Here is a 25,393-nt window from a genome sequence, read left to right as displayed (position 1 = left end):
ACATACAACATCAGCAGGGGATCAAATACTTTTTTCCCTCACTGTAAGTACAGTTGAAGTCGGAAGTTTACATACAGTGGGGGAAAAAGGTATTTAGTCAGCCACCAATTGTGCAAGTTCTCCCACTTAAAAAGATGAGAGAGGCCTGTAATTTTCATCATAGGTACACGTCAAATATGACAGACAAAATGAGGAAAAAAAATCCAGAAAATCACATTGTAGGATTTTTTATGAATTTATTTGCAAATTATGGTGGAAAATAAGTATTTGGTCAATAACAAAAGTTTCTCAATACTTTGTTATATACCCTTTGTTGGCAATGACACAGGTCAAACGTTTTCTGTAAGTCTTCACAAGGTTTTCACACACTGTTGCTGGTATTTTGGCCCATTCCTCCATGCAGATCTCCTCTAGATTAGTGATGTTTTGGGGCTGTCGCTGGGCAACATGGACTTTCAACTCCCTCCAAAGATTTTCTATGGGGTTGAGATCTGGAGACTGGCTAGGCCACTCCAGGACCTTGAAATGCTTCTTACGAAGCTACTCCATCGTTGCCCGGGCGGTGTGTTTGGGATCATTGTCATGCTGAAAGACCCAGCCACGTTTCATCTTCAATGCCCTTGCTGATGGTAGGAGGTTTTCACTCAAAATCTCATGATACATGGCCCCATTCATTCTTTCCTTTACACGGATCAGTCGTCCTGTTCCCTTTGCAGAAAAACAGCCCCAAAGCATGATGTTTCCACCCCCATGCTTCACAGTAGGTATGGTGTTCTTTGGATGCAACTCAGCATTCTTTGTCCTCCAAACACGACGAGTTGAATTTTTACCAAAAAGTTATATTTTGGTTTCATCTGACCATATGATATTCTCCCAATCCTCTTCTGGATCATCCAAATGCACTCTAGCAAACTTCAGACGGGCCTGGACATGTACTGGCTTAAGCAGGGGGACACGTCTGGCACTGCAGGATTTGAGTCCCTGGTGGCGTAGTGTGTTACTGATGGTAGGCTTTGTTACTTTGGTCCCAGCTCTCTGCAGGTCATTCACTAGGTCCCCCCGTGTGGTTCTGGGATATTTGCTCACCGTTCTTGTGATCATTTTGACCCCACGGGGTGAGATCTTGCGTGGAGCCCCAGATCGAGGGAGATTATCAGTGGTCTTGTATGTCTTCCATTTCCTAATAATTGCTCCCACCGTTGATTTCTTCAAACCAAGCTGCTTACCTATTGCAGATTCAGTCTTCCCAGCCTGGTGCAGGTCTACAATTTTGTTTCTGGTGTCCTTTGACAGCTCTTTGGTCTTGGCCATAGTGGAGTTTGGAGTGTGACTGTTTGAGGTTGTGTACAGGTGTCTTTTATACTGATAACAAGTTCAAACATGTGCCATTAATACAGGTAACAAGTGGAGGACAGGGGAGCCTCTTAAAGAAGAAGTTACAGGTCTGTGAGAGCCAGAAATCTTGCTTGTTTGTAGGTGACCAAATACTTATTTTCCACCATAATTTGCTAATAAATTCATTACAAATCCTACAATGTGATTTTCTGGATTTTTTTTCCTCATTTTGTCTGTCATAGTTGACGTGTATCTATGATGAAAATTACAGGCCTCTCTCATCTTTTTAAGTGGGAGAACTTGCACAATTGGTGGCTGACTAAATACTTTTTTTCTCCACTGTACACCTTAGCCAAATACATTTAAACTCAGTTTTTCACAATTCCTGACATTTAATCCTAGTAAAAATGCCCTGTTTTAGGTCAGTTAGGATCACCACTTTATTTTAAGAATGTGAAATGTCAGAATAATAGTAGAGAGAATGATTTATTTCAGTATTTATTTATTTCATCACATTCCCAGTGGGTCAGACGTTTACATAAACCCAATTAGTATTTGGTGGCATTGCCTTTAAATTGTATAACTTGGGTCAAACCTTTCGGGTAGCCTTCCACAAGCTTCCCACAATAAGTTGGGTGAATTTTGGCCCATTCCTCCTGACAGAGCTGGTGTACCTGAGTCAGGTTTGTAGGCCTCCTTGTTCGCACACGCTTTTTCAGTTCTGCCCACAGATTTTCTATAGGATTGAGGTCAGGGCTTTGTGATGGCCACTCCAATACCTTGACTTAGTTGTCCTTAAGCCATTTTGCCAAAACTTTGGAAGTATGCTTGTGGTCATTGTCCGTTTGGAAGACCCATTTGCGACCAAGCTTTAACTTCCTGACTGATGTCTTGAGATGTTTCTTCAATATATCCACATAATTTTCCTTCCTCATGATGCCATCTATTTTGTGAAGTGCACCAGTCCCTCCTGCAGCAAAGCACCCCCACAGCATGATGCTGCCACCCCCGTTCTTCACGGTTGGGCTGGTGTTCTTCGGCTGGCCAGCATCCCCCTTTTTCCTCCAAACATAACAATGGCCATTATGGCGAAACAGTTATATTTCTGTATCATCAGGCCAGAGGACATTTCTCCAACAAGGACGATCTTTGTCCCCATGTGCAGTTGCAAACTGTAGTCCGGCTTTTTTATGGCGGTTTTGGAGCGGTGGCTTCTTCCTTGCTGAGCGGCCTTTCAGGTTATGTCGATATAGGACTTGTTCAACTGTGGATATAGATACTTTTGCACCTGTTTCCTCCAGCATCTTCACAAGGTCCTTTGCTGTTGTTCTGGGATAGATTTGCACTTTTTGCACCAAAGTACGTTCATCTCTAGGAGACAGAATGCATGTCCTTCCTGAGCGGTATGACGGCTGCGTGGTCCCATAGTGTTTATACTTGCATACTATTGTTTGTACAGATGAACGTGGTACGTTCAGGTGTTTGGAAATTGCTCCCAAGGATGAACCAGACTTGTGGAGGTCTACAATTTTTTTCTGATGTCTTGGCTGATTTCTTTTGATTTTCCCATGATGTCAAGCAAAGAGGCACTGAGTTTGAAGGTAGGCCTTGAAATACATCCACAGGTACACCTCCAATTGACTCAAATTATGTCAATTAGCCTATCAGAAGCTTCTAAAGCCATGACATCATTTTCTGGAATGTTTTTAAAGGCACAGTCAACTTAGTGTATGTAAACTTCTGACCCACTGGAATTGTGATACAGTGAATTATAAGTGAAATAATCTGTCTGTAAACAATTGTTGGAAATATTACTTGTGTCATGCACAAAGTAGATGTCCTAATCGACTTGCCAAAACTATAGTTTGTTAACAAGAAATTTGTGGAGTGGTTGAAAAACAAGTTTTAATGACTCCAACCTAAGTGTCTGTTAACTTCTGACTTCCACTGTATGTCACTCTGGATAAGACCTTCTGCTAATTGACCAAAATATAAAATATTTTATATTAATATATATTTTTGAAGTTATTCAAGTATAGATTATCAAAGTTTCCATAGATTGGCAAACATTTCCTGATAATTACCCAAATTAAGGAAAAATCTGTTAACTTTTGTAAATTACCTGTACCTTCGAGTGGTATACAGTCTTATTTGAGAATATATTTTAAAACACCTGGTTTTCTGAGCAATCTTTCAAATTAGTAGGCCATGTAAACACTTTAATCGGTGTTCCAGCGGTGTATTTGATCTGCACATGTGCTAGCACCAGACAAGCAAGCCTCCCTCTTTAGCGCGAGTAAAGTAAGTTCGGAACAACTGAATGTATGAACTCAGAATCAAATATGCTTCCCAAAAATAACATGTGGTAAAATGTTTATTTTGATTGGCGATTTTCAGGTAAGCTGATTTCAGATGTGTCCATGTAAGCAGGATTATTAGGGAAATCATTATTCTTGCAAAGCATGTAAATGTTTTAATCAAACTAGACTATCTACAACAATCTCTTTATTGTGTGCATGTAACCATACTCAAAGATTGGGCAACCCTGTCATTGACTCTCTTATCATCCCTCCCTCCCTTCTCCCTCATTCAATCCCTCCATCCTCCCATGCCAATACCTGGAGAGAAAAAAAAGGCATTGCACCTATTAATCAATGTCATTGCAGACAGGCACTCTGAGAATTGATGCCAGTGGCAGGGTGGACAGAGTCAATGGTCGTATCCGAAATCTGTCTTGCCTACTACTTAGTAAAACGACATACTGTGTACTAATCGTACTACAAACTATTTAGAACGTACTGTTTAATGAAAACGTGTGCAGTAAGCAACAAATATGAACATACTAGGCTCATCCACACTGAGAAAGCACCATCTCGAGCAATTGCTCTTGTTCCCCGCCATTCGTTCATTTTGGTAGCGCATGTACCCTATTCTGATTGTCAGCTGTTGTCAAACACACGTGGGTCTCGAAAGACAATTCTCTTCTTGAAAAGGGTTCAGCGAATTCTACTAGATGAATTAGTGCGAGAGCCTGGCATTTAAGACTCAATTTCCCCCTCTCCTGGCCAAATCACTCTCATCCTTCATGGAACAATGACAATAGTACATTTTATATGTGGCGACAAGGAAAGCAGCTCTGTTCCAAAATATGCCACCACAACTGAAGCACATTCATCATTACTGCCATTGTTAAAGCGATAGTTCACCCAAATTACCCATATCTGTTTCATTACCCTGTAAGCGGTCTATCGTGTGGATGTGTTTGTGTGTGTGTGTGTGTGTGTGTGTGTGTGTATGTGGTTGTGTGTGGTTGTACGTTTTCTTTTCCCTAGGCCACTGATGCAGATACAGGGAACTACAGTGCCAATGCGTACCGGCTGATCATCCCGCCCACGGCAGACGGTCAGGACAGCTTTGTGATCGAGCAGTACACAGGCATCATCAAGACGGCCATCATGTACCACAACATGCGCAGATCCTACTTCAAGTTTGAGGTCATCGCCACCGACGACTACGGAGAGGGTCTGAGCAGCAGCGCCGATGTGGTGGTGAGTGTCTAGGGTCCTCAAACAACCCATATCCCTCCATGGTTTGAAACACACACACACATACACAGACACACACAATGTAAACCTTTATTTCCTCAAGTGTTTCTCATTAGGCAAGTGATATGAGACTACAAAGTCTGGCAGTTAGTAGTTTGTCCTCCGCTAACTGTGATCTTAACAGATGCCAAACAACCTCTGATGGGTGTATTAGTGTCAGACAGTATTCCTCTGAGCTGATGTATTCAGTAGGAAGCTACATGATGATGAAGCATGATTTATTTCCTATCTAGACTCTGTCTAGCTATCAATATATTACATTATTCAGAACAGTAACAGCACACCAGATGTATAATGTTTATGCCAGTGAACCCCTCTGCTTCGAGCTGATGATGCAATTCAACTATACATGGAGTGTGTTTTCCGCTCATTATAATTGCTCTCTTTTTTAATTTAGTCTTTTTTTAATTTTGTCTTTTTTTTGCCGCCCTGTGTTTGTGTGTGCATGTGCGTGTGTGTGTCTTTTTACTTAGACAATACATTTATAATTTGTTTTCAGTTATTGGAGCCAGTGTTGCTCCTAATGTGTAGGGCTAACAAGTCTGCAATGACACAGAATGATTGTATGGGACGGGTGACAGCAGTGAGTGCTCAACGATGTTGCTCATTTTCAAGAGAAAATGTAATTTCATCGAGGCCGTGTGGGAGATTTGGCCTTAGAGCCAGTGCGCTTACTGCGCCGGCGAATATTAGGTGCCATTAGATTTGCCACATGGCACCAATACAAGCAGGCAATTCAGTTTCTCGTTTTGGCCACAAGGAGCATGTTAAGCATGAATGGACAACATTTACATATTCTCTCTCTCTCTCTCTCTCTCTCTCACACACACACTTTTTCTTCCTCTTACTGCTGCTCTCTCTCTCTCTCTTTTTCCTTCTCGCTCTCTCTCTCTCAGGTGTCTGTGGTCAACCAGCTGGATATGCAGGTGGTGGTGTCCAATGTCCCGCCCACCGTCGTGGAGGAGAATAAAGAGCAACTTATTGTGTAAGGCACCATTCAATCACTTTCTTTCAGCGTTATTGTCACAGTGAACATGCTTGGTTACATTGAAAACCTATTAGGTTCCTAAAGGCCCCTGAACACTCAACAGAAACAGGAGAGTGGAGTAAAAAGTATTACATCTATATAATATAAGCAGTGATTTTGTCTTTTATTTCCATTAAATAACATTTCCTCTACAGGGGCATCATACGTTTTCACTTTTTTTATTTTCTGAGAAGCACCTATAGTGGAATAGCATAGTGGGATTGCATAAAACATGTTTTCCTGTTGAGTAAGGGGTCTTGGTTCAAGGTGGCACGATGCAACTTGCAAATTCTGCTAGTGAAATTGTTTGTGTTGGATGAGAGGGTAGTCTCCAACTGTGTTTTGAGACTTCATGGAACAGAAAAAAAAGTTATAGCACTTCAGATGTTCTGGCATTTTTTAATTATCCCTGTGTTGCACAACTTACAGTAGGTCCTCAATGGCTTCACTGTATGTTTACTTTCTGTCTCCCTTAACAAATGATTAGGCAATTAAAACCACTGATTGTCCAGATAGACAGTCAAATCTATCATTCTCAATCAGTAAATTATTTTAAAACAGCACAGTGTTTTTAGACAGATAAGATAATAAAATAAGAAGGTCATATACATTAATTATTTAAAAATCTCACATTAAATGACACTACCCCTCTAAGATTGCTCTATGCTTTGACAACTAAATAATGTGTTTAGTTAGTAATTCTGATAACATCTGCAAGGCCTCCCATTTTCCTTGGTCCTATTTGAGGCCCAGAACTATTACCTGGCTACGCTGTTCATCAGGCGCGGCAATCGGGTTGGAGAAACTACCCATTTAGTGGCTGTAATTTAAAGTGCCGATTTCGCTCAGCCTGAAATTGATTATGGGAGACCTGTTTTGCCAAGAGCAAAGACATACAGTGAGGGAAAAAAGTATTTGATCCCCTGCTGATTTTGTATGTTTGCCCACTGACAAAGAAATGATCAGTCTATAATTTGAATGGTAGTTTTATTTGAACAGTGAGAGACAGAATAACAACAACAAAATCCAGAAAAACGCATGTCAAAAATGTTATAAATTGATTTGCATTTTAATGAGGGAAATAAGTATTTGACCCCCTCTCAATCAGAAAGATTTCTGGCTCCCAGGTGTCTTTTATACAGGTAACGAGCTGAGATTAGGAGCACACTCTTAAAGGGAGTGCTCCTAATCTCAGTTTGTTACCTGTATAAAAGACACCTGTCCACAGAAGCAATCTGTCACGTTCGTCTGAAGGAGGAGACCAATGCGCAGCGTTGCGAGTGAACATGATGACTTTATTAACTTAAAGCAACCACGAAGAAAACAACAAATGACGAATACGTGAAGTTCTAAACTGAAATACGACTAACAGCAACAAAGAACCAATAACCCACAACACAAAGGAGAAAACATACAGAATATATATGGCTCCCAATCAGAGATAACGAGCCGACAGCTGACACTCGTTACCTCCGATTGGGAGTCATCGACCAATCACCACATGACACAAACAAAATGAAACTCACCCATCCCCAACACCACCAAATGAAATACACCCAAACACATGAAAATGAACAACCCTGGCTCAATATAAACGTCCATAGAGCCAGAGTGTCACAGTACCCCCCCCTAAAGGTGCGAACTCCGGGCGCACCAACATCAGGACTAGGGGAGGGTCTGGGTGGGCGTCTGTCCATGGTGGCGGCTCTGGCCCCGGTCGTGATCCCCACCCCACCACAGTCACAACCTGCTTCGGTAGCCTCCTCCTAATGACCACCCTCCACCTAACCCCACCTGGACTAAGGGGCAACCCCGGACTAAGGGGCAGCATCGGCCTAAGGGGCAGCACCGGGATAAGGGGCAGCACCGGGATAAGGGGCAGCACCGGGCTAAGGGACAGCACCGGACTAAGGGGCAGCACCGGACTACGGGGCAGTACCGGACTAAAGGGCAGTACAGGACTAAGGGGCAGCACCGGGCTAAGGGGCAGTACCGGACTCAGGGGCAGCACCGGACTAAGGGGCAGCACCGGGCTAAAGGGCAGCACCGGGCTAAGGGGCAGTACCTGACTAGATGGCGGATCCTGGCGGGACGGCTCTGGCGGATCCTGGCGAGACGGCTCTGGCGGATCCTGGCGGGACGGCTCTGGCGGATCCTGGCGGGACGGCTCTGGCGGATCCTGGCTGGACGGCTCTGGCGGATCCTGGCTGGACGGCTCTGGCGGATCCTGGCTGGACGGCTCTGGCGGATCCTGGCTGGACGGCTCTGGCGGATCCTGGCTGGACGGCTCTGGCGGATCCTGGCTGGACGGCTCTGGCGGATCCTGGCTGGACGGCTCTGGCGGATCCTGGCTGGACGGCTCTGGCGGATCCTGGCTGGACGGCTCTGGCGGATCCTGGCTGGACGGCTCTGGCGGATCCTGGCTGGACGGCTCTGGTGGATCCTGGCTAGACGGTTCTGGCGGATCCTGGCTGGACGGCTCTGGCGGATCCTGGCTGGACGGCTCTGGCGGATCCTGGCTGGACGGCTCTGGCGGATCCTGGCTGGCTGACGGATCTGGCGGATCCTGGCGGGCTGACGGATCCGGCTGCTCATGGCTGGCTGACGGATCCGGCTGCTCATGGCTGGCTGACGGATCTGGCTGCTCATGGCTGGCTGACGGATCTGGCTGCTCATGGCTGGCTGACGGATCTGGCTGCTCATGGCTGGCTGACGGGTCTGGCTGCTCATGGCTGGCTGACGGATCTGGCTGCTCATGGCTGGCTGACGGATCTGGCTGCTCATGGCTGGCTGACGGGTCTGGCTGCTCATGGCTGGCTGACGGATCTGGCTGCTCATGGCTGGCTGACGGATCTGGCTGCTCATGGCTGGCTGACGGATCTGGCTGCTCCTGGCTGGCTGACGGATCTGGCTGCTCATGGCAGACGGGCGGCTTTGCAGGCTCAGTACAGACGGGCGGCTTATGCAGCGCTTGACAGACGGGCAGTTCAGACGCCATAGGGCCGACAGGCAGTTCAGGCGCCGTTGGGCAGACGGCCAGTTCAGGCGCCGTTGGGCAGACGGCAGACTCTGGCCGACTGGTGACGCACCCCGTAGGATTCGTGCGTGGAGCAGGAACAGGCCTGGCTGGGCTGGCGACGCGCACCTTATCCCTGGTGCGAGTGGCCGGAACAGGCCGGTCCGTACCGGGAACACCCACCACTGGCCTTAACTGGGGATCAAGAACGGACCGGACCAGACTGGGAAAACACTTCAGTCTCTCATGCCGTGCCACAACAACTTCCCTCCCTCTACATCGCCAATGGCTCCCGTAATCCGATAGCCTTCTCTCCAGCTCTACCTGTGGCAGCCTCCTGCTGCCCAGGCGCCCAAGCCATGTGCCCCCCCCCAAAAATTTTTTGGGGAGTAACCACGGGCTTCCAGCCTCGACTCCGCGCTTCCTCTTCATACCACCTCCTCTCGGCTGCAGCTGCCTCCAGCTCTTCACGAGGGCGGTGATATTCCTCCTCATACCACCTCCTCTCGGCTGCAGCTGCCTCCAGCTCTTCACGAGGGCGGTGATATTCCTCCGGTTGTGCCCAAGGACCCTTTCCAGCCCGAATCTCCTCCCATGTCCAAAAGTCCTTAGGAGGCTTCCATAAATCCTGCGTAGGTAGGTCCTGTTGCCGCTTGTTACGCCGCTTGGTCCTCTTGTGGTGGGTTATTCTGTCACGTTCGTCTGAAGGAGGAGACCAATGCGCAGCGTTGCGAGTGAACATGATGACTTTATTAACTTAAAGCAACCACGAAGAAAACAACAAATGACGAATACGTGAAGTTCTAAACTGAAATACGACTAACAGCAACAAAGAACCAATAACCCACAACACAAAGGAGAAAACATACAGAATATATATGGCTCCCAATCAGAGATAACGAGCCGACAGCTGACATTCGTTACCTCCGATTGGGAGTCATCGACCAATCACCACATGACACAAACAAAATGAAACTCACCCATCCCCAACACCACCAAATGAAATACACCCAAACACATGAAAATGAACAACCCTGGCTCAATATAAATGTCCATAGAGCCAGAGTGTCACACAATCAATCAATCAGATTCCAAACCCTCCACCATAGCCAAGACCAAAGAGCTCTCCAAGGATTTCAGGGACAAGATTGTAGACCTACACAAGGCTGGAATGGGCTACAAGACCATCGCCAAGCAACTTGGTGAGAAGGTGACAACAGTTGGTGCGATTATTCGCAAATGGAAGAACCACAAAATAACTGTCAATCTCCCTCGGCCTGGGGCTCCATGCAAGATCTCACCTCGTGGAGTTGCAATGATCATGAGAACGGTGAGGAATCAGCCCAGAACTACACGGGAGGATCTTGTCAATGATCTCAAGGCAGCTGGGACCATAGTCACCAAGAAAATAATTAGTAACACACTACGCCGTGAAGGACTGAAATCCTGCAGCGCCCGCAAGGTCCCCCTGCTCAAGAAAGAACATATACAGGCCCATCTGAAGTTTGCCAATGAACATCTGAATGATTCAGAGGAGAACTGGGTGAAAGTGTTGTGGTCAGATGAGACCAAAATCGAGCTCTTTGGCATCAACTCAACTCGCCGTGTTTGGAGGAGGAGGAATGTTGCCTATGACCCCAAGAACACCATCCCCACCGTCAAACATGGAGGTGGAAACATTATGCTTTGGGGGTGTTTTTCTGCTAAGGGGACAGGACAACTTCACCGCATCAAAGGGACGATGGACGGGGCCATGTACCGTCAAATCTTGGTTGAGAACCTCCTTCCCTCAGCCAGGGCATTGAAAATGGGTCGTGGATGGGTATTCCAGCATGACAATGACCCAAACCACACGGCCAAGGCAACAAAGGAGTGGCTCAAGAAGAAGCACATTAAGGTCCTGGAGTGGCCTAGCCAGTCTCCAGACCTTAATTCCATAGAAAATCTGTGGAGGGAGTTGAAGGTTTGAGTTGCCAAACGTCAGGCTCGAAACCTTAATGACTTGGAGAAGATCTGCAAAGAGGAGTGGGACAAAATCCCTCATGAGATGTGTGCAAACCTGGTGGCCAACTACAAGAAACGTCTGACCTCTGTGATTGCCAACAAGGGTTTTGCCACCAAGTACTAAGTCATGTTTTGCAGAGGGGTCAAATACTTATTTCCCTCATTAAAATGCAAATCAATTTATAACATTTTTGACATGTGTTTTTCTAGATTTTTGTTGTTGTTATTCTGTCTCTCACTGTTCAAATAAGCCTACCATTCAAATTATAGACTGATCATGTCTTTGTCAGTGGGCAAACGTACAAAATCAGCAGGGGATCAAATACTTTTTTCCCTCACTCTACTGACGTCCGTTTTACAACCATTCAAACTAGTGAAATCCCAACCAGCGAAATTCTTAAAAGCATGGCCTCAAACAGATATGGTCACACACAAGTAAGTTGTAAAATATGTTTCAGCATTATAAAGTCAATGTCATAATTTGTAAAGGGTGACAACACATGAAGGTGAAGTGAACCAGCGCAACCACTACTAACGTTTGATCAGCACATTGTACCACACAGTATGACAGAAGTTTATGAATGATTCATAAAACCTTCACATCATTGTAAAGATGGCTGAAAAAATATGAAGGTAGTTATATGTAATGCTTCAGCTATACCTGCACTGTTAAACCTTTCCTGTTAACGTACATCATTATACTGGCACCAGAGTTGCCAGCTCAATACAGTGATTTTGCTTTACAGTAGAGATGCTGTAATACATTTACAGTACTATTTTCCATACTGTAAAACATATTACAGCATCCCTACCGTACATTTACAGCAGGGATGATGTAATGATACAACACCAATTATTAACTGGGTGATTTTTTTCTAGGTCGCACAGGAAGATATTTAGAGCAGACTGAAATGGCTTGTGTCAACTTGAGCTAGCTAAGAAAGCATGCCGTAATTCAATGTTGGCTAGCAATAAAGATACTTATAAACAAGTCAAGGTACCTAACCAGCAGCTGCTGAAAATATTATTCCACTTCATAGCAGCTTCAAGAAGATATTTATTAAAATATTCTGAGCTTCATGTGTCTCACCCGACAGCATGAGGTTGGCCCTGAAACGGATCATTTGAATCTACAGTAAGCATAAGCTGTAAACTCCCGAGTGGCGCAGTGGTCTAAGGCACTGCATCGCAGTGCTAGAGGTGTCACTACAGACCCAGGTTTGATCCCGGGCTGTATCACAACCGGCCGTGATCGGGAGTCCCATAGGGTGGCGCACAATTGGCCCAGCGTCGTCCAGGTTAGGGGAGGGTTTGGCCGGGGGGGCTTACTTGGCGTATCGCGCTCTAGTGACTTCTTGTGGTGGACCGGGTGCCTGCAGGCTGACCTTGGTCGTCAGTGTTTCCTCCGACACATTGTTGCGGCTGGCTTCCGAGTTAAGCGGGCGGGTGTTAAGAAGCGTGGTTAGGCGGGTCATGTTTTGGAGGATGCATGACTCGACCTTCGCCTCCCGAGCCAGTTGGGGAGTTGCAGCGATGAGACAAGATTGAAATTGGGGAGAAAAATGGGGTAAAAAATTATAAATAAAAGGATTTACAGTGTTTTACTGTTGAAATGTACAGAAAAGTCTTACAGTGTGGTACTATACTTTATTTTAAATATGAACAGACCACAATGGTTTTGTCTCCCAAACATCAGTATTATGGAGCGATACGTCCAGGACCAGATCCCAGGGGCCAAGGTGGTGGTAGAGTCAATCGGGCCACAGCGGTTCGGAGATGGCTTTGACCAGGAGGACTACACCAAGTCAGACCTGATGGTGTATGCCATTGATCCACTGACCAACAGGGCCATCTCACGCCAGGAGCTCTTTAAGTGAGTGAGCCAACACAATTAAATGAAAAGCTATTTTTCTCTTGCTACATACATTATTTGTCTTTTCCTCCCTTCTACCCTATGAAATAGTCAGCAAATGCATTATCCTTATTGTTTCCAAGTGTGAAAAGATGTCATCAAGGCAAAGGTTGTCTACTTTGAAGAATCTCAAATATAAAATATATTTTGATTTGTTTAACACTTTTTTGGTTACTACATGATTCCATATGTGTTATTTCATAGTTTTGATGTCTTCACTATTATTCTACAATGTAGAAAATAGTAAAAATAAAGAAAAACCCTTGAATGAGTAGGTGTCCAAACTTTTGACTGGTACTGTATGTCCCTCCCTCTCTCTTTCCCCTTACTTCTTTTTACTCTGGCTTTAGCTCAAATTAGGCTACGTTCTCTTCTCCTAGAGTTGATGTCCGTGCCCCCGCAGAAATCTAATTAGCATGATAAAAAATCCCCATCAAAATCCGTCTGTTTAAGCTAGAGATATCTAGCTCCACATCTGTGGTGGAAGGTGGCCGAGCTACATCGGTGTTTGTCAGACCATGAGACCCTGAAAATCGGTTTTGTCATTAAAACGGTTTGGCTTACAAACTAATATGACTGCTCTATGGAAAGATGAGACTCTCAATAACACAATGGTGTTCTCTGTTTTGCTCTACAACCCACAAGAGTCACGGGACTCGTCTGAAGTTGGTACCGCCGATCTGCCAACTTCCGTATAACGCTTCCGAACAGTAATATGACCCGTCTATGGAAATGAGAGACTCTCATGAACACTTACATATCAGTCGTTTTGCTCTAGGACGCCCACAAGCCTCACAAGACTCATCTGAGGGTAGCCCGGTACCAGTTTAAAAAATGAATGGAAGTATACACTGAGTGTAAAAATCATTAGGAACACCTGCTTTTTCCATGACATACTGTAGACTGACCAGGTGAATCCAGGTGAAAGCTATGATCCTTTTTTATGTCACCTGTTAAATCCACTTCAAACAGTGTATATGAAGGGGAGGAGACAGGTTAAAGATGTTTAAGCCTTAAGACATTTGAGATATGGGCTGTGTTCCAAAATGCACACTAGCATTCTGCGTTTTCACGTTCTTTCAAGGGTGATCTTCCAAGAACACCTGAGAGAGCATACTATCTAGTGTGGGAGAGCGCAGAACGCTTCAAATTTGAAACGTGACCTCTAACCTAAATAGGAGACTGCATCATCACGCAGCCGTGTCAACAAAGCTAGGTTTTATGCTAGCCAGCTACGTCTGTTTACATCATAGCCAATGTGGCAGCGTGAGCAACTAGTGCTAGCAATTTAGTAAACAACTATCTCAGAATGGAAATATTTAAAACTAATAACAAGTAAACAAGTAACAGATTCGATTTTCTCAGTACCTGTTAGTGTTGAATTAAGCTAATTTTACTTGGAGTCTTCCTATCGCAAATTGCTTGGTCTGCTGCTACATCGTTGTGGACATATGAAAGGTAAGCTTTTATGCATTGCACAGAGGCTGAGGCAAAAAAAAAAAAAAGCTATTTTGCTTACTGTTTAAGAATGATACATAGCAAGAATAGTGATGTTTCACTGTGAAGCTAATATTGGATTTCATTAGGACTGCTGGTGTTTTATTTCCAATGAGCAGGCATTGTGATAAATTCATACAACTATAACACCCATGCAAATTATTAAATGACACTGATGTTCAAGATAGCTTGGTTTAATATTCACCTGCATTGATAACAAATATTGATAGGCAATATGATACAATACAACTAGATTAGAAGGCCTAGACTACTTCATCCTAATGTAGCTAATTGCATTGGATACAAAACAAACACTGGCATATTATAAATGAGAACATGTCCAATTTAATTATATGCATGCATATCAAACAGGAATATACCATATTAAATGAATACACCATTGTAATATTATGAATGCCTTTCTCTCTCCTTGCAGGGGATTAGACAGATGAACTGCAGCCCCCAGATGACCAAGTCTCAAAACCAGAACCGTGGAGAGACATCAACACTTTTATTGGTTTTCCTGTATCTGTGCATGAATCCTTAAAACACATTCCATTGTACAAAAGAAGTCAAGTTTCAAGTTGTATTAGTCGTATGTACAGCATACACATGGTCCAACAAAATGCTTACTTGTAGGTTCCTTCTCGACAATGCAACAACAATAACAAATAATAAAAGATAAGAATACAAACATAAAGTAAATGGCTCAGTAAAATGGAATCAACATTTTCAAATCAAATCAAGCTTTATATATACAGCACATTTCAGACATAGAATGCAACACAATGTGCTTCACAGGAAAAAAAATACTAATAAAACAATGGAAATAAAAACTATTATACTATATATATATATTTACTACACCTATTTACTACACTAAGAGGATAAAAAAACAATAAAAAAACAATAAAAATTGAACAACTAACAACTAAAAAGCAAAATAAAATCTAAAAAGGTGTGTTTTAAGATCTATTTTAAAAATGTCCACAGTTCTCTGGCAGGCTATTCCAGAGGCTGGGGACATAGTAACTAAAGGCTGCCTCTCCATGCCTCTTGGTCCTAGGCTTTGGGATAGTTAAAAGGCCAGTGCCAGAGGACCTGAGGGACCTACTGGGTACATAACTTAAAAGTGTGTCTGACATGTATTGGGATGCACAATCATGGATTGATTTAAAAACCAATAGAATAATCTTAAAATTAATTCTAAAACTCACAGGCAGCCAGTGAGAGACCTTAAAACTGGTGTAATGTCTGCTCTCCGTCTGGTCTTGGTCAGTACCCGTGCTAGAGCATTCTGTATGTTTTTCAGTTCACCAATGTTGACCAACTAAATCCATAGTGCCTTTGCGTGGTAGGCTGGAGCACGTATCATCAAACTTCTCATCAGGTCTTGCTTGACTGATACCGTGCCTAATGTTTGTTATCTTATCTCTGAAATATGCCACAAACTCATCACATTTTGATGTGGAGGAAAGTTCACATCGTTTTGTGGGGGTAGGATTTATCAGGCCATCAATGGTCGAGAAGAGCACTCTCCAATTATTAAGATTAGTGATAAAGTTAGAAAAATGAGCCCGTCTGGCATTTCTAATGATCTTGTTATATATGACAAGTTGCTCTGCCTTTCTGCAATTTCTCTTTAATTTATTAGTTTCCTCACTCATCCAAGGGGACTCTCCATTTAGATGTGGCCTTTTTCAACTATACTGGAGCTATGGCATCAATGATTGCCCTTAATTTGCTATTAGAGTTATCAACTAAATCATCACATTTTACATTTACGTCATTTAGCAGACGCTCTTATCCAGAGCGACTTACAGTTAGTGAATACATATTTTATACTGGCCCCCCATGGGAAACGAACCCACAACCCTGGCGTTGCAAACGCCATGCTCTATCAACTGAGCTACATCCCTGCCGGCCATTCCCTCCCCTACCCTGGACGACGCTGGGCCAATTGTGCGCCGCCCATGAGTCTCCCGGTCGCGGCCGGCTGCGACAGAGCCTGGATTCGAACCAGGATCTCTAGTGGCACAGTTAGCACTGCGATGCAGTTCCTTAGACCACTGCGCCACTCAGGAGTCACAAGAGGAAGGCAGAATAGGTGATGGAGTATTGTTCATACACTCAATAAAATCTGTAGCATCAATGATGGTGGTAGTGATGGAATCCAATGGGAAAACAACCTGATGAACTGTGGTGGCCGTGGGGGAGGGTGCCACTGGGCAGCCGCCGGCTGTTGGTATACACCCAGGATCTGTGCTGACTCCCTGGGTTGTGAAATCAGTAGCAATACAAACTTTAGCTATGATTAAAAACGATTTCATGAAAACGATTTCATAAAAACAACAAACCGAGTGTAGACAGTACACTGTTCTGTTGTGCACTCTGATGACTTCTGTTGCGCGATGACGTGGCTCTTCAAAGTGACATTGCTCTAGACATTCAACATTCAAAAGCTTGTTCAGTACATGAGGGTACATTTTGTCATGACAGCCACAGGTTTTTTATACACAGGACAGGAGTTTACAGGTTTTTGTTCCATCCCTTCACTAACACCTCATTCAACTAATTGTGGTCTAAATTGTAGACCATGAATAGTTGAACATGGTGTTTGTGCTAGGCAGGAATAAAAACTTGCGCACAGTGCAGTATCCTGGGGCAAAAATCACCCACGTCTGTATTTTAGAATGAGCTTCATATGTTACAATGAGCTGACAATTCTGCATGATAGAGAATAATGTGTGGATCTATTTCCAACAGTGATGTTGCACACTGCTGAATAAACTCCTGACTTTACTCCTGGGATAGGGTAATTTTCCTGGTAGACAGAAAATGTCTGGGTGATGTGGTGGCATGTGCTTCAACCTGTGGAGAACAAAGCAAAAACATAAGGCCAAGGGGGGAGAAATTAACCTCACTGCTCAAATTTCAGTGCTGGTTCAAGCTGCTGAGGACCACAACTACCTTTGTGAATGTGCAAATTCATAGGCTTGATCAAGTTGTCACCAATTTAATTTTAATTGATATTTTCATTATTCAAAACATTTTCTTTATATGCAATGGTGAAACATGTCATATATTCTCAAATGTTTTACTTGGTTATTCAATGATAGACGGCACAGATATGTTTAACTTTTATTCTATACAAGTAAAGGCCAACAAATCCAATTTATCACATGGAATGTGCACAGGCTCCATGATGGGCATAGGCCTATGGTTCTCGAACACTTAAAGAGATTGTCAGCAGATGTGGTGTTCTTGCAAGAGTTACATAAAAAAAGGAGGAATTGAACATCTAAAGAAGAGGTGGGTTGGAGAGGCCTATGCTGCCACCTACTGTAATAACAGCAGAGGTTAGGCATACCATTTCCCCCTTATATTCCAGCACATGGACCAAGAAGGCCATTTTCTAATGTTGAATTGTACCTTACATTGTGAAAAATACACATTGATTTAATTGTATATCCCACTAGGAGAAAATCTGGTGTTTTTATATAGAATTCCAGCTATATTTGACAGGAACAATTATTTTAGCAGGTGACCTAAATTATACATTCAATAAGATTGACAGACTTAGTAATAAAAAAGGCTAAGGAGCCTCCAAAGAGGCTGAAAAATTGTATCTGTACAAATGATTTACAGGACACCTGGAGATTATTATTCCGAACTACAAAAGACTATTCCTTTTTTCCTTAAAGTCAGAAAAGCTATTCAAGAATTGACTACATTTTAATTTCCAAAAATGCATTTTACAATTTACTGGATACATTTTTTTATGACATAGTGATATCAGATCATTCTCCGGTATCATGTTTAATTACACCAATAGAAAATACACTTAACGACAGAATTTGGAGAATGAACAGAGCACATCTTCTGGACCCTAAATTTATCAAAAATGTACATAAAATTGTTTAAACCTTTACCATTACAAATTTTGACAAAGAGGACAGATAAAAGCTGAGCCTCAATGTAATTTGGGATGCCTTTAAGGCGTACATTAGGGGGATGATACTCTCATACTCAGAAAAAGTTAAATCTGATTTAGAAATTCTAATTAAAGATAAATATATCACTATCTTAGAAAAAGCCCATAAAAAATATTTACGAGGTAAAGATCAAAATCAAATTTTAAGGTTCTGTATTTATTTTCTTAGTCAACCTTGTGTTCTTGAACGTAGCACTGTTTCTTTGTGTTCTTGAACATAGCCCTGTCTTTCATTTTTGTTCATTGATTTCACCTGTGTTTGTTACTCACCTGGTCTCATTAGCTCCTTATTTAGTTCAGTTCATTCTGTTTGTTTCTTGTGAGGTATTGTTCGTTTTGACCCTACTAAGCCTTTTCCTAGCTCATTTGTGATAACCAGTTATAGCCTTCAGTCCTAGTTTTTGATTCTCCTGCCTGTTTGCCTACCTGTGTATGACCGTTGCCTGCCTGTGACCACGATTCCTGCCTTTCGCGAAGGTGAAATAAGGACCTGCCATGCTCTGCGCGTGAATCTACACCTTTTTCTCCCTGAGTATTCATTACAAAAATGTCAGAACTTAAGCAGGAATACGATCTTTTACTTCTGAAGAGAGCCAACAGCTACAGGTTAAACTCAAATAAAGCATACTATTTAATGGCAAATTAACCTATTACATATCTCACAGCTTTCACAAAACGAATACATGCTAAACCAGGTATACTTTTAACAGATAAAGATACAAAAGTGGTAATTAGAAAAAACAACGCGATTCATTTTATAATATAATATGCCATTTAGCAGATGCTTTTATCCAAAGCGACTTAAAGTCATGTGTGCATACATTTTTACGTATGGGTGGTCCCGGGGATCGAACCCACTACCCTGGCATTACAAGCGCCATGCTCCACCAATTGAGCTAAAAGCTTCTATGAAAATGTATATTAATCAGAATTAAGTTGGACAGATCCTATAGCCTTAGACTCAACAACTCTGAAGCAAACAAATGACAACACACGTCACTCAATTAAGTACTTCCTAGTTCCATGTATCAAACAGTTCTTTCAGTTATATTAAAACCAGGAAAATCTGGGGAGTCCCCTGCTGATTAAGGACCAATAAATGTAATAAATTGTGACAATAAAACAATAATTAAGCTTAGAAGCAGACTTGATACAGTGAGGGAAAAAAGTATTTGATCCCCTGCTGATTTTGTACGTTTGCCCACTGACAAAGACATGATCAGTCTATAATTTTAATGGTAAGTTTATTTGAACAGTGAGAGACAAAATAACAACAAAAAAAATCCAGAAAAACGCATGTCAAAAATGTTATAAATTGATTTGCATATTAATGAGGGAAATAAATATTTGACCCCTCTGCAAAACATGACGTAGTACTTGGTGGCAAAACCCTTGTTGGCAATCACAGAGGTCAGACGTTTCTTGTAGTTGGCCACCAGGTTTGCACACATCTCAGGAGGGATTTTTTTCCACTCCTCTTTGCAGATCTTCTCCAAGTCATTAAGGTTTCGAGGCTGACGTTTGGCAACTCGAACCTTCAGCTCCCTCCACAGATTTTCTATGGGATTAAGGTCTGGAGTCTGGCTAGGCCACTCCAGGACCTTAATGTGCTTCTTCTTGAGCCACTCCTTTGTTGCGTTGGCCATGTGTTTTGGGTCATTGTCATGCTGGAATACCCATCCACGACCCATTTTCAATGCCCTGGCTGAGGGAAGGAGGTTCTCACCCAAGATTTGACGGTACATGGCCCCGTCCATCGTCCCTTTGATGCGGTGAAGTAGTCCTGTCCCCTTAGCAGAAAAACACCCCCAAAGGATAATGTTTCCACCTCCATGTTTGACGGTGGGGATGGTGTTCTTGGGGTCATAGGCAGCATTCCTCCTCCTCCAAACACGGCGAGTTGAGTTGATGGCAAAGAGCTCGATTTTGGTCTCATCTGACCACAACACTTTCACCCAGTTCTCCTCTGAATCATTCAGATGTTCATTGGCAAACTTCAGACGGGCCTGTATATGTGCTTTTTTGAGCAGGGGGACCTTGCGGGCGCTGCAGGATTTCAGTCCTTCACGGCGTAGTGTGTTACCAATTGTTTTCTTGGTGACTATGGTCCCAGCTGCCTTGAGATCATTGACAAGATCCTCCCGTGTAGTTCTGGGCTGATTCCTCACCGTTCTCATGACCATTGCAACTCCATGAGGTGAGATCTTGCAAGGAGCCCCAGGCCGAGGGAGATTGACAGGTCTTTTGTGTTTCTTCCATTTGCGAATAATCACACCAACTGTTGTCACCTTCTCATCAAGCTGCTTGGCGGTGGTCTTGTAGCGCATTCCAGCCTTGTGTAGGTCTATAATCTTGTCCCTGACATCCTTGGAGAGCTCTTTGGTCTTGGCCATGGTGGAGAGTTTGGAATCTGATTGATTGATTGCTTCTGTGGACAGGTGTATTTTATACAGGTAACAAACTGAGATTAGGAGCACTCCCTTTAAGAGTGTGCTCCTAATCTCAGCTCGTTACCTGTATAAAAGACACCTGGGAGCCAGAAATCTTTCTGATTGAGAGGGGGTCAAATACTTATTTCCCTCATTAAAATGCAAATGAATTCATAACATCTTCGACATGTGTTTTTCTGGATTTTTTTGTTGTTATTCTGTCTCTCACTGTTCAAATAAACCTACCACTAAAATTATAGACTGATCATGTCTTTGTCAGTGGGCAAACATACAAAATCAGCAGGGGATCAAATACTTTTTTCCCTCACTGTACATATCAAACAGGATTTATTAGAAAGACACTTAAAAAACAAATACAATAACATATTTCAGTTTAATACAATACACTAAAAAACAAGATCTAGATTTATCAATAATGGCTGTTGATGCCGAAAAGGCTTTCAACCATGTTGAATGGCCTTTTCTAATCAACACTTTGGAAGCTTTCAACTTTACAGCTGAAATAATACATTTTATAAAATGTTTGTTTAAATGTCCTAAGGAAATAATATACACAAATAATACATGATCTGATAAAATTGCTTTAGAAAGCGGCACAAGACAGGAATGTCCCCTCTCTACCCTCCTTTTTGCACTGGCAATTGAACCGCTTGCAGAAAGAATTAGACAGGACCCAAACTTAACAGGTATCAGTCAGTATTGGTAAGCATGAATATAAACTAAACTTATTTGCAGATGATCTCCTGGTATACCTGACCAATATTGAAATCTCAATGCACACTTTTCTAAAAATATTTTCAGAATGCTACAAAATCATGATCTACAGCAATCCTTTAAGTGGACCACAAAAAATATTAAATACTCAGGATGTTTAATAAGTGATTAAACTGTTGGATTCTAGCTTGGAATATACTTATTCATGTTACCATACTACTTTACATGTATAATTAATATATACAATACCAGTAAAAAGTTTGGACACACCTACCAGGGTTTTTCTTAATTTTTACTATTTTCTACATTGTAGAATAATAGTGATGACATCAAATGATAGTCCCACTAAGCCCAAACCAGATGGGATGGTGTATCACTGCAGAATGCTGTGGTAGCTATGCTGGTTAAGTGTGCCTTGAATTCTAAATAAATCACAGACAGAGTGATTGTCCTTATGCCACCTTGTGTGTCGCTCTTGCCTAAATGAGGGTAATAAGGACTCTTGAGTGTTGAGAGAAGCCTTTAGACAACTCACATGAAAGGACAATTACTTGAGTACTATTCATTTAATAATATGCATGACTTTACTAGTGGCCATATGGTGGACGGTAATGCAATTTGTAGCAGAGAGGGATTGTCTTTGGAGCTTGAATGATATAACAAATGTCCCATTAACATTAAGGCAAAGTTACATGTGCATATATCAAGTTAGGATTCAACCCCAATTGAAATCAATTGTCGCAGTTAAAATGGTATTAGACCCAAACTTAAAGTACTTTACTGTAAAACCAAGTGTTTAGGATCTGAACATATAATTAAACACTTTTCTGTAAAACTTTTTAAACGTGTCAAGGCATTTAGAATTTCAATGAAAACGCGTCAGTGTCACCATAACATGTTTATTCGCTGTAACACTTTTGAAACACATTAACACATTTATTCAGCACAAGGTGTTTACAGTGAGTTCAGAAAGTATTCACACCCCTTTACTTTTTCCATATTTTGTTGTGTTACAGCCTGAATTTAAAATTGATTAAATTGAGATTTTGTGTCACTGATCTAAACACAATACCGCATAATGTCAGAGTGGAATTTGGTTGGAGAAATGTTTTGAAATTAATAGAAAATGAAAAGCTCAGAAGTAATACAGTGAGGGAAAAAAGTATTTGATCCCCTGCTGATTTTGTACGTTTGCCCACTGACAAAGAAATGATCAGTCTATAATTTTAATGGTGGGTTTATTTGAACAGTGAGAGACAGAATAACAACAAAAAAATCCAGAAAAACGCATGTAAAGAATGTTATAAATTGATTTGCATTTAATGAGGGAAATAAGTATTTGACCCCCTCTCAATCAGAAAGATTCCTGGCTCCCAGGTGTCTTTTATACAGGTAACGGGCTGAGATTAGGAGCACACTCTTAAAGGGAGTGCTCCTAATCTCAGTTTGTTAACTGTATAAAATACACTTGTCCACAGAAGCAATCAATCAATCAGATTCCAAACTCTCCACCATGGCCAAGACCAAAGAGCTCTCCAAGTGTCACACCCTGGCTCTGGGGACTCTATATGTTGAGCCAGGGTGTGTAGATTCATTGTGTTTGTGTGCTGTGGTTGAGTGTCTAGTTGTTCATTTTCTATGTTGGCCAGAGTGGCTCCCAATCAGAGGCAACGAGTGTCAGCTGTTGCTGGTTGTCTCTGATTGGGAGCCATATTTAAACAGTCTGTTTCCCTTAGTGTTTGTGGGATCTTGTTTCCGTTTGGTTTGTTTCTGTGTTAACCGTAGGACTGCACGTTTCGTTTATTGTTTTGTTGTTATATTATCACTTAAGATAATAAAGTTAAGTATGTTCGCAACCAACGCTGCGCATTGGTCTACTCTCTACGACGATCGTGACAGAAGATCCCACCATACCAGGACCAAGCAGCGTGTCCAGGAGCAGGCAGCCTGGACGTGGGAGCAGATCTTGGACGGGCAGGGGTCCTGGACCTGGGAGGAAATCCAGGCCGGGATGGATCGCCGGCCATGGAAGGAGACGGTAGAGGCGCGACGGAGAGAGGAGCAACGGCGTAAACAGTGTCGTCGTCGGTCGGACGAGAGGCAACCCCAAAACATTTTTAGGGGGGGGCACACGGCATGGGCGACTAGGCAGCAGGAGGCTGCCACAGGGCGATTTGGGAGATTTGGAGAGGAGGCCACCGGATTTGGGGGGCCAGAAGGCAGGTTGGCGGAGCCTGGATGGAGAGCAGAGCCAACTTCCCGTACTCAGGCATGGCAGCATGGGACTGGGCAGGTTCCGCGGTATGCGGAGCGGCGTACTGTGCCACGAGTGGTCCGGCAAAGTCCGGTACGTCCTGTGCGAGCACCCCGCACGTGTCGTGCGAAGGTGGGCATGCAGCCAGGTCGGAGTGTGCCGGCTCAGCACTCGTGGTCTCCAGTGCCTCTCCTCGGTCCCGGATATCCTGCGCCAGTGTCACGTGCTGTTATGCCAGTACGGGTACACAGCCCTGTGCGTCCTGTGCGGATGCCTCACACAGAGTGTGTGAAGATAGGCATTCAGCCAGGACGGGTTGTGGCCGCTCTTCACTCTAGGTCTCCTATCCGTCTCCACAGCCCGGTCCGGCCTGTTCCTGCCCCTCGCACCAAGCCTACGGTGCGCGTCGCCAGCCCGGCCCGGCCTGTTCCTGCTACTCGCACCAAGCCTACGGTGCGCGTCGCCAGCCCGGCCCGGCCTGTTCCTGCTCCTCGCACCAAGCCTACGGTGCGCGTCGCCAGCCCAGCCCGACCTGTTCCTGCTCCTCGCACCAAGCCTACGGTGCGCGTCGCCAGCCCAGCCCGGCCTGTTCCTGCTCCTCGCACCAAGCCTACGGTGCGCGTCGCCAGCCCGGCCCGGCCTGTTCCTGCCACTCGCACCAAGCCAGGGGTGCGAGTCGTCAGCCCGGTACGGCCCGTTCCTGCTCCACGCACCAAGCCAGGGGTGCGTATCGTCAGCCCGGTCCGGCCCGTTGCTGCTCCACGCACCAAACCAGGGGTGCGCATCATCAGCCCGGTCCGTTTCGTTCCTGCTCCACGCACCAAGCCAGGGGTGCGTATCGTCAGCCCGGTCCGGCCCGTTGCTGCTCCACGCACCAAGCCAGGGGTGCGCATCGTCAGCCCGGTCCGTTCCGTTCCTGCTCCACGCACCAAGCCAGGGGTGCGCGTCGTCAGTCCGGCACAACCCGTGCCTGGGTCACCGGTGCCTGATCAGGTACCGGTCAGCTGCTCCACTACGGAGCTTAAGCAATCCGCTCCTTCGATGTCCAGTCCAGCTCCAGCCAGCGGGGCCAGACCGGACCAGGGGCGCTACGGGGGGATTATTGAAGGGTGGTGGTCAAGCCCGGAGCCGGAACCGCCTCCGAGGAGGAATGCCCACCCAGCCCTCCCCTGTTTGGGTTTTGTTGAGGCGCGGTCGCAGTCCGCGCCTTTGGGGGGGGTACTGTCACACCCTGGCTCTGGGGACTCTATATGTTGAGCCAGGGTGTGTAGATTCATTGTGTTTGTGTGCTGTGGTTGAGTGTCTAGTTGTTCATTTTCTATGTTGGCCAGAGTGGCTCCCAATCAGAGGCAACGAGTGTCAGCTGTTGCTGGTTGTCTCTGATTGGGAGCCATATTTAAACAGTCTGTTTCCCTTAGTGTTTGTGGGATCTTGTTTCCGTTTGGTTTGTTTCTGTGTTAACCGTAGGACTGCACGTTTTGTTTATTGTTTTGTTGTTATATTATCACTTAAGATAATAAAGTTAAGTATGTTCGCAACCAACGCTGCGCATTGGTCTACTCTCTACGACGATCGTGACACCAAG

At 44.0% G+C, this 25,393-nt stretch overlaps 1 protein-coding gene across 1 annotated transcript in view; it reads left to right on the top strand.

Annotated features, from left to right (window-relative positions):
* The window catches only part of LOC311129322 (protocadherin-15-like), a gene marked incomplete at both ends in the record, with an annotated part of 432,090 nt that overhangs the window by 382,685 nt on the left and 24,012 nt on the right, over window positions 1-25,393 (top strand). Inside the window, 3 exons of the mRNA XM_084161599.1 lie at window positions 4,668-4,883; window positions 5,837-5,925; window positions 12,684-12,860. Coding sequence (XP_084017725.1) covers window positions 4,668-4,883; window positions 5,837-5,925; window positions 12,684-12,860 — 482 coding nt within the window. The remainder of the gene's footprint in view (window positions 1-4,667; window positions 4,884-5,836; window positions 5,926-12,683; window positions 12,861-25,393) is intronic.

The sequence above is a fragment of the Coregonus lavaretus genome, assembly GCF_964263955.1.
Source record: "Coregonus lavaretus genome assembly, chromosome: 1".
Classification (NCBI taxonomy): Eukaryota; Metazoa; Chordata; class Actinopteri; order Salmoniformes; family Salmonidae; genus Coregonus; species Coregonus lavaretus.
The sequence above is the reverse complement of the archived record's forward strand: the minus strand, read 5'-3'. Positions and strand labels throughout refer to the sequence as shown.